The sequence below is a fragment of the Oryza brachyantha genome, chromosome 3 (genome assembly GCF_000231095.2).
Source record: "Oryza brachyantha chromosome 3, ObraRS2, whole genome shotgun sequence".
Lineage (NCBI taxonomy): Eukaryota > Viridiplantae > Streptophyta > Magnoliopsida > Poales > Poaceae > Oryza > Oryza brachyantha.
The window spans coordinates 29,303,287-29,315,515 of NC_023165.2; the positions used below are offsets into that span (position 1 = coordinate 29,303,287).

Sequence of the window (12,229 nt, forward strand, 5' to 3'; positions counted from 1 at the left end):
AGGGGCAGCTCGCTCATACATTCATCGCCAAGCTAAGAAAGATCGAGCAAGAACGAAGCCCAGTGATAGATGGCGACACCGACACTGCTCCTCAATCTCCTAGCTCTCCCCCAACAATGGCAGCTCCTCCTAGCTCTCCTCCTCCCCGTCATCTTCCTCCTGCTGATCACATCACGAAGCAGGCGCACCAGCCCTCGCCGGCGGACTAGAACGCCGCCGGGCCCTGCACGGCTGCCGGTCCTGGGCAACCTGCTCCAGCTGGGCGCGCTGCCGCACCGGAGCCTGCGGGACCTGGCGCGGCGGCACGGGCCCGTGATGATGCTGCGGCTGGGCGCGGTGACGGCGGTGGTGGTGTCCTCGCCGGAGGCGGCGCAGGAGGTGCTGAGGACGCACGACGCCGACTGCTGCAGCCGGCCGCCGTCGCCGGGGCCGACGCGGCTGTCGTACGGGTGCAGGGACGTGGCGTTCGCGCCGTGCGACGGCTACTGGCGCGAGGCGCGGCGGGTGTTCGTCGGCGAGCTCTTCAGCGCGCGCCGCGTCGAGGCCGCATGGCGCGCGCGGCAAGACCAGGTACAGGCAGGAGGCAGCGCAGCGTCTTGTTTTGTTTACACACGACAGTACTACAGCTTTCACAGGATCTTCACCCATCTCTCTGCTTAATTTAAAGTTAATTTTAAGATTTTTTTAATTAAATTTTTTTCAGCTTTAGCATCGCTATAAATATATATATATATATATAAAAGTTATATTTATAAATTATTTTCTATGTCGTTCGATTTTGTTATTAAAGCTCAGTCATTGTACATGATAAGAAGGTTAGATGGGTGGCAAGGACAAAGATAGCCATCGCTAGCTTAATCAATTCCACAATTTTGTCTTGATATGCTCTGGTCACGTTTCTACTGGTCACGTTTCTACTATTGTTAGTTGGAAATCTCGCTTCTTGTTGAATACCTGTGTCGTAAAAGTGGCTTTGCATTTTTGATGACTTTGGCCGCTTTCGGTTGCTCCCCTTACTTAACTTACCCTTAGTTTTTTCACACACGTTTCCCGAACTGTTAAATGGCGTATTTTAAAAATAAATTATATAGGAAAGTTGTTTTAAAAAATCATATTAATCTATTTTATATTTTTTAATAATTAATACTTAATTAATCATTTACTAATCTATTACTATGTTTTCTTTGTTATGTTTTCTTTGTTAGATTAAGTTAACTTACCTCGTTTGAATAGAACGCGGCCTTCGTGGCTACGAATATATATAAGGTGACGTGGTTTTACCAGAAAAGATACACTGGGAGCTAACCAGGGTCATGGCATCTCCTAGGTCATTTCTAGTAATACCTCGACGCCTTGCACCCAGGTTGCTCTAGTGTGTTGGCAGCTGCGTGCGTCCTTTCAGCTAGCCAGTGGATTATGTGAGCTGAGCATCTATATTTGTATCATCTTTTATTAAAATAATAATAATAATAACACGAATACAATATTTTCTATTAGGACTTTCAATTCGAATTTAATGGAAGTGGTTAGTTGCCCCTTTCGTCTTCTTTTATCAAGCTCCGCCAAAGCTTGAGCAACCACGTAATTGTAATAGAGTTGTGGATGCATGAATTCACTCATCGCTAGTATTTAAAACCCACTATCGATAAATATGATTGTGTGCATATTTGTTTAGCATAAATTTTTGAAATAAATCATACTCTCTTCATTAAAAAAATTTACAAAACTGGAAATAGTTGACATTTCACTACCTATAAAACTGACAAAATTTTGAGCTCAAAATGAACCTTCACAATTGTGTTTTTGTTCTGGATCCCCACACATGCCATAGCCTAGAGCGTCCGTGTTTCAAACTCTTCCCTGCTAATATATTGACGTGCAAATCTTTTCCGCGTTCGAGAAAAAAATTATGATCAGTCAAATAATAGAATCGATCGGTTATAAATGCTGGTACAACCTATAGACCAATTTATAAATTTTTTTCGCGTTACAAATAATATAATCCTTGCAGGTGGTGAAGCTGATCGGCAAGCTGACATGGCCGGAGCCAAGGCCGGTGGAGCTGAACGATCACATCTTCGCCCTGGCCGACGGCATCATCGGCGCGGTGGCGTTCGGCAGCATCTACGGCACGGAGAGGTTCGCGGGCAGGGCGCGCTTCCACCACCTGCTCGACGATGTCATGGACATGCTCGCCAGCTTCTCCGCCGAGGACTTCTTCCCCAACGCCGCCGGCCGCCTCGTCGATCGCCTCACCGGCCTCGCCGCCCGCCGCGAGCGGGTGTTCGAACAGCTCGACGCCTTCTACGAGATGGTCATCGAGCAGCACCTTGACTCTTCCAGGACGGTGTCCACACCCGACGGCGGCGACGACGACGGCGGCGGCAACCTCGTCGACGTCCTCATCGAGCTGTGGAAGCAGGGGAAGCAGTACGGCGATCTCCGCTTCACCAGGGAGCACGTCAAGGCCATCATCTTCGTACGCAACTGCACACTTCATCACCTAATCAAAACACACGCACGCATGCAATGGCGATCGTGACGGCGATCTTGTTTGCGATTTCAGGACACGTTCATCGGCGGGATTGGCACGAGCTCGGTGACGATCCTGTGGGCGATGGCGGAGCTGATCCGGGCGCCGCGGGTGATGCGGAAGGTGCAAGGCAAGGTCAGGGCCGTCGTCGTCGGCGGCAGGGCGGTGCAGCCGGACGACCTGCCGAGGCTCAAGAACCTCAAGAACGCCGTCAAGGAGACTCGGCGGCTGCACCCGCCGGCGACGCTGCTGATGCCGCGGGAGACGACGCGGCACGTCAGGGTCGGCGGCTACGACGTGCCGGCGAAGACGCGGGTGATGGTGAACCTGTGGGCGATCGGCAGGGACGCGGCGAGCTGGGACGAGCCAGAGGTGTTCGACCCGGACAGGTTCGAGACGAAGCGCGTCGACTTCAACGGCGGCCACTTCGAGTTGCTGCCGTTCGGGTCAGGGCGGCGGATCTGCCCCGGCGTCGCCATGGGCGCCGCCAACGTCGAGTTCACGCTGGCCAACCTGCTGCACTGCTTCGACTGGACGCTACCGGAGGGGATGACGGAGACGGAGGTGAGCATGGAGGAGGCCGGCGGCCTGGTGCTCCACAGGAAGACGCCGCTCGTGCTCGTGCCCACTAGATACAAAGTGCAATTTTAGCTATCATCATTTGTACTTTGCTGTCTTTGCTTCTTAATTTGGGTTCATTACACTTAAACATCAAAATGTAGTGAAGGATCATACGTATGTGTGACGCAATTCGTCTGATATAAAGTTAAAGGGACATTGTCGCTAACATGTGAACCCTAACATCCATAAACTCACATGTCAACCATCGAGTCCCTCCAACTTTTGCATAAGAGGATCTCGTTCCACTCCCGCTCCACACAGGCTCAATTCTTCTATGTAAGTGCTTCACTAAGCTTGGTGTGATTGAAATGGAATAGCAAGATATGAAGAAGCAATATCTAGATGTAATATCAAAGTTATGCTGAATTACTTGCTGAATTGAGCTAAGATAAGATTGCGTGAATCGCCAGCAAACGAAGGACATTCGCGATCAGACTAGACTAGACCCTACGGTACTGTAATGTGTTTGGCAGAGACAAGAGTGAATAATAATTGGGCATTCTCAAATGCTTGGGTAGACAGACCTGTCGAAATTCTACTAGCCTCGGTCCTTCAAAGCCGGTCATAACGCATGCCATGCTCTTCTCTTTTTATCCAATCCTCTTCTTTTCTGCCCTTCAGTACAAATGAACAGTCATGACCGACCTGACAGCCCTGATCTGATCCTTATTGTAGGTGATCTGATCCTTATCTCCTAAATCCATGCCATGCCATGACATGCTCTTCTTTCACATATACCATATTCGATATGCCCAGTCACACAAGAGCAAATTCATTCATGTGGTTGGGGAATGGAACCCAAGTGGCTGGGAGGTGTCCATCCATGGGTCAACCAAATGAAATAACCAAGCAAAATGTGACCAACTCGTTGAGAAATGAGTCAGAGAAGAATATAAAATCCAAATCCCCGGAAGCTCTCCAGAAAGGAAAGGTGCACAAGATACACATCTCACATCCAGCAGACCAGTGATCCATTGGTCGCCACCTTTTGCCTGTCAAGGGCCAAATATTCTTGTTGTGCCAAACACGCTGCCTCCAGCCAAAGTCAGAGCCGCCCTGGTGAGTGAGGCTCAGACTCCTCCCTTATAAATACATGCCCAAGCATGCAACCATCAGTACAGACTATAAGGCACAAATGCAGATGACTGACTAGAAGAGAGGTCTCGCATGGAAGTAAGAGGCCATCTTCGATAGCCAAGGATGATTTGCCTGTAGCCCCATTGAGAGCACTCTCAGTCGAGAGCGATAACCGGGCTATATCGGCAAGTCTCCTTGGCTACCCGAGTACCTCTTATGCTATCCCATGTCAGACCTGCTCTCCTTAGCATCACTGATCATCAAAATTCACAGTACCAAGGATGAGGTAAGCACTCAAAGTAACAAAACATCCCAGTGGTTACCTTGACCTTGGTGGCGCTTGTATGTGCCAAAGGCGTCCTCTACAGCTATAATTCACCTGCCGAACTGCCATCAGCCACCACCATACCACAACAATTACACTTCAGCTGAAAATACACGTCTTGTTTAGATATTTAGTATTTCTGGAGTTCCTCCTCAAAATATATTATCAAAGTTTTGAAAATTATGTAGGGTTTCTTTAGCTTTGCACACTCATCTCGTAACCTTTCCTTTTTCCTTCAAAAACCACAGGCACACAATTTGCCCATATAAAACAGGGCAGTGCTGGAGTACACTGACAATTCTTCAAGTGCAAAACTATAATATTAGAGAACCATGGCATTTCTTGGGGGTGAAATTTCAAAAAACATGGTTTTTGGATAAAAGGTCTCACTCACTATCCTTTGAAATGAATCAATGCCTCTCACTCTATCATTCCAACCTTGATGTCAGGCCACCGTCCAGCATGTCGTAATCACGAGGTATTAAGGATAACCTGTGAGGAAGGAAGAATTGCCTGAGTACTTCAATAGAAACCTCAGTTGCCTGAATCCAGTGCCTTACCAATGGCAGTACTAGAAAATATTTATTCTACTTATTTCTGTCAACCAAAAGATCATACTCTTCTTTTACTTCAAATATCACATGATCAGTTGTACTCGTTCAGCCCCCCCCCCCCCCCCCCCCCCCCAAACAACCACCCAGTAAACCACCATGGCACCATCAGCATCGCATTGTCACCTTTTAGTCAGTGGACCTCATAATTAACGCAAGTTGGAGTACCGCATGGTAGTACTACATTGTACATATGAAGATATCTGCAAATCTAGAGTGGGTTCTAGCATTGGAATATAAACAATCCGTTGAGGGTAGAAAATAAGTCAGCAAATGTATTTTGCAAAAAAAAAAAACGTTATATAAACCAACCAAGAATTTCAGCATATTCTGGCAGAAGGTTATCTTTCAGGTTTTAAATTAGCACTCCATAGACCAAGAGATAAACTAATTCAACACATTGAAATTTGTATTTGCATGATAATTACACATTGAAATCACTGATAAAAACTGAAGTTAATAAGCAATGATGAATACCCTAGACAGGTTGTTTACATCATAATAGAAGCAATAATAGGCATATAAGGAGGCAGGAACACAAAGTTGAAGCACATTGATGTGTCAATGACAATTGACAAGTACAGTTAAAGAACACAAGGACAAACAGGTAAGGTAACAATGAACCTATAAATGGAGCCAAAAAGTTTACAGACAAATATTAAAGACGACAAAAGGAACACAGAGCTAATTTTTCTGAAAAGATAATGCCATGGATGGGCCCCATAAGGAATATAAGCCATTACTATTTCAATTATTATAGTGATCACGACCAAGCATCTGCCTTACTTTTCATATGAACGCCCTTACGAACATAAAACAACATTTATGAATGGTTTTCCACGGCTTCACGCCATAAGTTCAGTAAGCTTTCTATATAAGACCAACAATGGATGCAGACACAAATTGATTGACTTCAGGATAAAGCTAGATAACAGTTTGTGTGGACTTGGTGTTGAATTTTCTGCTGGAACTCATTTCAACAAAGAATAGTTTTCCCCACTTGATATGGAATAATTCCTCATATGGATCACATGTTGACCTTCGATAGCCTTTTGAAGGTTGTATTCTATGCCTTCATACATAATGGCCTTAACTGAGCTCAAGAGGTGAACAATGTAGACATGTTTTGGAACATATTATCTTTCACACTATCTCTCATAAAGTGTACTGTTGAAATAAAGAACCCGGTCCCTGAACGATTTTGAGAATATATGCCTACCATGGTCAGGAAAATATTCACATGGAAAAGTGCGCTGATGTGCCGAAAAATAAAACTATGGATGGCACATTGATTTTCACGAAATATATGTGACTATTGTGATGCATATACATACCTACTACTTTGCTGCTAAGAAATGGAGTCAAATCTACTTTGTCGCACCAGAGGACTGGAGAAAATCTTGCATGGTGCAAGGCATTCATTCCTCTTTGCTGACCCCTTACTTGAAGCTATAATAACTTTTTAAGAAAAATATGTACGTATCCTAACAAGTAGCTGTTTGAATATTCTCAGCCGCTCTTGCCCCTTACTAAACCTGTATGCTGTACCTCTGACTACACTACCATAGAACTCTGGTGCCATGGCGACCCAAAAGTCATCGAAGAGAAGCTTGTGAAAGTGACAACACAAAACTAATCTTAACAGCACAAGCTCCATAAAGTAGGTTAGCTCTGACAATCCAAATTAAACGTCTAATAGACAAGCACATACTAATGAGGCTGCTAAGTATTGTTCATTTTGGATCAGTTTACACTTGACTCCTATACTGCAATTCTGGATTATTTTTGCCAAATTAGGATTGCAATAATCAAACATAATATTCAACAAGAACTGACAATTGGCAATCTCCAATTTCACAGCACACAGTGCATGAATATGCAACAAAACCGACCTGTACACAACAGATATTTCCAGTTCAACTAACAACAAACCAATACAGCTGAAGGCCTTAGGTAGAGCCTAAAAAGAGAAAGAAAGGCTGGAGCAGACCTGGAGGAGTCAGGAGGTCTTTGATTATGAAGGCATGGCCTGCTATAATCAGCCTTGTATGTCAGGTGCTGATCAAAACCATTTTCATTCAAAATTATTTCTACCAGTTTTGAGAGTGCAATTTTACAATATATAGGAACTCCTTTTAAATCTTGGAACTAATGCAGGAGGATCTGCACAGGAAGTTCATATAAACCAAGAAAACATTGTTCACATTTATTATGAGCAAACACAGGATCACGGTCATACAATTGATTCACCTTGTGCGATTAATTATTTAAAGTTTGTTCAAACAATTCCTTTCAAACTACTGGAGAGATTGTCACCAACACTATATACACACTTGGATTTCCAAATTTCATAACTAGACGCTTTCTATGGAAACGAACCAAAAATTGGGGCAGCAGAAGCTAAGAGCTCACCAACTCAGGAAACGCCGTCGCTCCTGTGGAGCTTCTGGATGGCGGCATACAACTTCCTCCTCGACCCAACAGCGCCGATGCCCATGTCCTTGAGATCCTCCAGCGTTAGAAGCGGGAGCACCTCGTCATCTACCTCGTGGATCTCGAACACCGGCGCGTACCGAGAGAGCCCGAGACCCTCCAGCCAGGCCTTCACGCCACCGTACCCCATGGACCCGGGTAGCCGGCCGTTCGGCAGGCCCCAATCCGCCACGCCGTCGGACTCATCGCCGCTGGCGTCGCGGCTCCCGGAAACCCTAGCCCTGGCGGCGGCCGCGGCAGCCGAGTCGGACTGGTCCGCATCATCATAGTAATGCTCCGCTTCGTCCTCGTACCCTTCGGTGCCAGGGGCAGCCGGGATCCAGGCGGTGCGAGGCCGGCGCTGACCGGGCTTCTGGCTGCGACGGTGGGCGGCGGCGGCGGCTGCAGAGGAGTGGTGGAGGGGGTCAAGCGCGTCCTCCGGGTGGGCGCGGCGGGGCGGGCGGGGGTGTGAGGAGGAGGAAGGCTTGTGGTGGCGCCGCTGCGGGAGCGGGGCGTCGGCGGCGGCGGCCGAGTGGACCCCGATGTCGCCGAGGCGGACGCTGGGGCGGCGTCGGCGCTTGGAGTAGGGCGGCCCAGCGGCGGCCTGCGCTCCGGGGGCCTCGGCCACGGGGTCCCCCGGCGGCGCGACGGCGGCGGCAACGGCTGCTGCGGCGGCGCCGCCGCCGTTGGTGTCGGGCTCCGGCGGCGGGTGGAGATCGGCCATGGCGGGGGGTGGGAGATGCGTAATCCGCGTGGGAGAAGCGAAGAGAAGAATGGATGATGATTCCTTCACCAACTCTGCTGCTTCGGGAGACTCTCCCTCCGCTCTCGCCGCCTCGAGTGCCGGTGCGAAGGGGCAGGATTGCGCCACGTGTCGGATCGGGCGGCTGGGATGCCGGGTTGGGCGCTCGATGCGGGGCACTGGGAAGTCGCCGAGCGTTGACTCGCTCTCGCTTGACGGGATCGCGCCATGGGCACTGGCCCATCTGCTCCGTTGATATAGGTTACGGCCCATGGGCTTTTTACCCATCCATTTCACCCCACTTGTAACCTTCTTCTGAACAGATTTGCCATTCATTTTGTACACTGGTATTCATCGAAGTAAAGATTACAAAATTGGTGAAAATATCATATATTGTCATGAGGGTTATGTCATTCTCACGTGCCTTTTTTTTATATTTTTTATCATTCTTGAAAAGTATCTTGATATATCAAGGTACAATATATCTAGACTTTTACACTATATTACCTCGAGAAACTTTTTCAAGAATGGTAAAATTTTTTTTTTAAGTTCATACTTCATTTTTTGCAGATTAATTTATACTTAATTGTGAATGATACATACTGAAGTACTTGTCGTCTCCTACAGGGATACGATGAGCATGATTGCATCAGTTTTTGCTGAATCAAATCCACTGGAGCCGATCCAGAAGCAGTAGTAGCAGCAGCAACAAATCCATAGCCATTAGTGTTAGTCATCGTTGCAGTTGGTATGGTATCCACCGTCGAACTGGGACCTCAGGTGTCACCCTCAAGGCTCGACAGGTTCACGTGGTCCTAGCCTGAAGAAACAAATCGGTTGATTTTTGAGTTGATATGAAAATGTCTCATGATCCCTCCAGGAGCCGGAATTGGGACCGGGAAAATCTGGGAGTCGTGGGTCGTCGCCTTGCAGTTTGGGTGCAGGAGAATGGATCTTTCTGAATTTCTAAAACAACGAGTGCAAGAGTGCAATATCTGAAGATCACTTGCTTCCTCCTCTGGTCACTAGTAATTTTGCGCTACAATTTTCTGTGCACATCAATCATATATATATATATATATATGCATACAGTGCAGGGAAATGATTGGCGTGCATGATGCCATTGGCACGGCCAATGTCGAACCAAAAACAGTCGATCCATCATCCACTGATTGATCAGGGCCAATGTACCTTTCAACCGAATCAAGCGCTTTCTTTTTAATTGCCTGAGTGCCTGTCCTTTTCAATTCAGGCTAAATTGTATCAGCACATGCTTATCTTTCGGCACCAAGAATCGCAGATGAGTTTATTTTTTTGAGGCAAACAGATGAGTTTCTTACATAAAGCATAAGACCCAGTATTGAGTAGTTTCCCCGTCATAAGTCCACTCTTGCTTCTTGCAAAAATCAAGGACTGAAAACTATAGGCAGCCGGCATGTTCCATGCAGGTCAGGTCCAACCGTTTGCACACGAAATTTTGACCACAGATAAATCACAAATCCAGCGCCAACCAGCATCCAGATTCAGATGACGCAATCCCAGAAAAAGATCGCATTCAGTATGGAAGCATATGATTCTTTTCAGAGTCCTCGATACAAGTTTTTGTGTTGTTTATACAGGCTTTGTTTAGTTCCCAAATTTTTTCTCCAAAAACATCATATCGAATTTTTGAACATCTAAATAAATCATTAAACATAGATGAACCAAAAAACTAATTGTACAGTTATGAAATAAATCTTGAGACGAATCTTTTGAGCCTAATTAGCCCATGATTAGTCATATGTGCTACAGTACCAACATGTGCTAATGACAGATTAATTAGGCTCAAAAGATTCGTCTCGTGATTTCCAGGCTAGCCGTGAAATTCGTTTTTTCATTCGTGTCCGAAAACCCCTTCCGACATCCGGTCAAATATTTGACGTGACACTCTCTCAAAAATTTTCTCGATCTAAACAACATCTTAGTCTTGTTCAGCCTCTTCTTTCACAGAGAGTTCAAGTTCTTGTTGCATACAACTCCCAAATGCCTATAGTTTATTCACAAGTTGATTCTTGTTTTCTTTGACGAGTGCGTCATGGTGTAAGCCTGAATGCGTTGCATATTCAGGGAGAAGTGAATATGAATTTCTGCTGATCAACTAATAGTGACTGTTGTAATATACCATTAAACTGAGTGGGAGTAGACTCAGATATCTATTATAAATAAAACTCCTACTATATTATCTGAAACTGTCAAGCTATAGCGGCATGATCAGATAACAGAATAAAATAACAAGACAGCTATAAATCCATTTTTGGCATTTCTGGGTGAGGGGTAGTTGCTAAAGATGGTTATTTGTTGGGTTCTTTTCAACCAGCTGACTTGATTTCCATTGAGCATTTGTCCTCTTCTGAGCATCTCATGCATCAATAATTAAACGATTGCACAGTTTCACCATTGCGTTTTTAACCTTCTTTTTTTCCTTGGGGTGAGGCCGACGCATGAATAAGACATATGTCAGTGCAAATCAGCTAAAGTAGGATTGAGCAGTTCCATCGTTAGATTTTTTGTTTTAAAAAAGAGAAGATATTGTCTTCCTTTCATTATATCCAGTGTATCTATTGTTGTTTTGTTGTTTCTTCCAGTTCAATCAGCACCACATAAAAACAAAAGGCTAACAAAAAAGGACTGAGAGTTGCATTATTTTATATTGGAACATTTGCTTCATTGGGTGCATTCGTCGTAGTATCTCTTGGTATCATTTACTACAACTGGTATCTGACAATCTGCTCACCTGTTGAACTTTTGCTGAATGACTTACGCAATCGTATTTTTGCTTTCGATTATGCTTATAAACTAAAATTTAAATTTTAACTTTAAATTTAGAGCTGATTTTACGATTTTTTCATCGCAAATTATTTTTCAGCATTAGCTTTTAAATCGTCAAGAACACATATCTAAAAGTTGTATACAAATACGTCGTTTAGCTTTTTTTCCCAACATAAGCCAAAAGATCATCCTCTTAATCAGTTCAGTATCGCCATCTAGAGCAGCACTTAACTTAAACCTGAAGACAAATTTTCACACTAGTATATAAGATTAATGTGTGATGGATTTTTGTCGAGATGATGCAAGAATGACCATCCAAATTATATTAAAATTAAAAGAGTATCTTTTAATTTTTCACTTGGACACGTACAACCCCGCCATCGCAAAATAACAAGACAGTACTTTAAACTGACATCGAATATGATACAACTATATACTAAAATCTGTCTGACAGGCACAGGAGTTGAATGCTAAAAAAATTGTAGGCATCAGATCAATATGATTAGTTGATGCAACCAGAAAAATGGAAATACTAGTAACTATTAGATTAAAAATCAACCAAATAGTTTCTATTGAAAAAACTGTTAACCAATCATTTTTATTGTTAAGAGATGTTCTTTTCTCGGAATATTCTTAGTTTTTTTTCAACTTTTGTATGCATATTTTTTAAATTGTTAGATGATATATATATATATATATTATATAAAGTCTATGTACACATTTATCAAATATACTTTTAAATTTATGATAGGTAATTTCATCATAATCAAATTATCTTTTGTCTTGGGCCGGAAACGAACTGGTCCGACTTCCGATTCCGAGCCGCTGGAATCCAAACAAAACCGCGCGAGGCCGGGACCCCACCACACACGTCGCTTGCAAGTGGGGCCGCCCGCGCACGCCCACCCCACTCGCTGCGTCCCCCTTTCCCTCTCGCCCGTCCTCATTTTTCTGCGTCCCGGTGAGGGCCCACCGGCCCCGCGACGCCACCGGAGTTTGATCCGCACCGTCCACGGGCGGCGCAAACCCAACGGCCCGCC

At 45.2% G+C, this 12,229-nt stretch overlaps 2 protein-coding genes across 2 annotated transcripts; one reads left to right on the forward strand and one right to left on the reverse strand.

Annotated features, from left to right (window-relative positions):
• LOC102706930 (4-hydroxyphenylacetaldehyde oxime monooxygenase-like) lies at positions 1 to 3,477 on the forward strand. The gene is made up of 3 exons (XM_040522469.1): positions 1 to 570; positions 2,012 to 2,479; positions 2,567 to 3,477. The coding sequence occupies exons 1-3, from the start codon at positions 70 to 72 to the stop codon at positions 3,182 to 3,184; spliced, it is 1,587 nt and encodes a 528-aa protein (XP_040378403.1). The 5' UTR covers positions 1 to 69; the 3' UTR covers positions 3,185 to 3,477.
• A 1,399-nt stretch (positions 3,478 to 4,876) lies between these two features.
• On the reverse strand, positions 4,877 to 8,426 carry LOC102707204 (ankyrin repeat and SAM domain-containing protein 6-like). The gene is made up of 2 exons (XM_006651959.3): positions 7,580 to 8,426; positions 4,877 to 5,048 (listed from the first exon to the last, which is right to left on the reverse strand). The coding sequence occupies exon 1, from the start codon at positions 8,361 to 8,363 to the stop codon at positions 7,584 to 7,586; it is 780 nt and encodes a 259-aa protein (XP_006652022.2). The 5' UTR covers positions 8,364 to 8,426; the 3' UTR covers positions 4,877 to 5,048; positions 7,580 to 7,583.
• Between the last annotated feature and the right edge of the window lie 3,803 nt (positions 8,427 to 12,229).

Excerpts from the sequence above, each read along its gene's own strand:
- LOC102707204 (XM_006651959.3), bottom strand. The coding sequence starts at position 8,363 with ATGGCCGATCTCCACCCGCCGCCGGAGCCCGACACCAACGGCGGCGGC.
- LOC102706930 (XM_040522469.1), top strand. The coding sequence starts at position 70 with ATGGCGACACCGACACTGCTCCTCAATCTCCTAGCTCTCCCCCAACAA. Across the intron at positions 571-2,011 it reads GGCGCGCGCGGCAAGACCAG|GTGGTGAAGCTGATCGGCAA; the intron begins GTACAGGCAGGA and ends TAATCCTTGCAG. Across the intron at positions 2,480-2,566 it reads ACGTCAAGGCCATCATCTTC|GACACGTTCATCGGCGGGAT; the intron begins GTACGCAACTGC and ends TTGCGATTTCAG.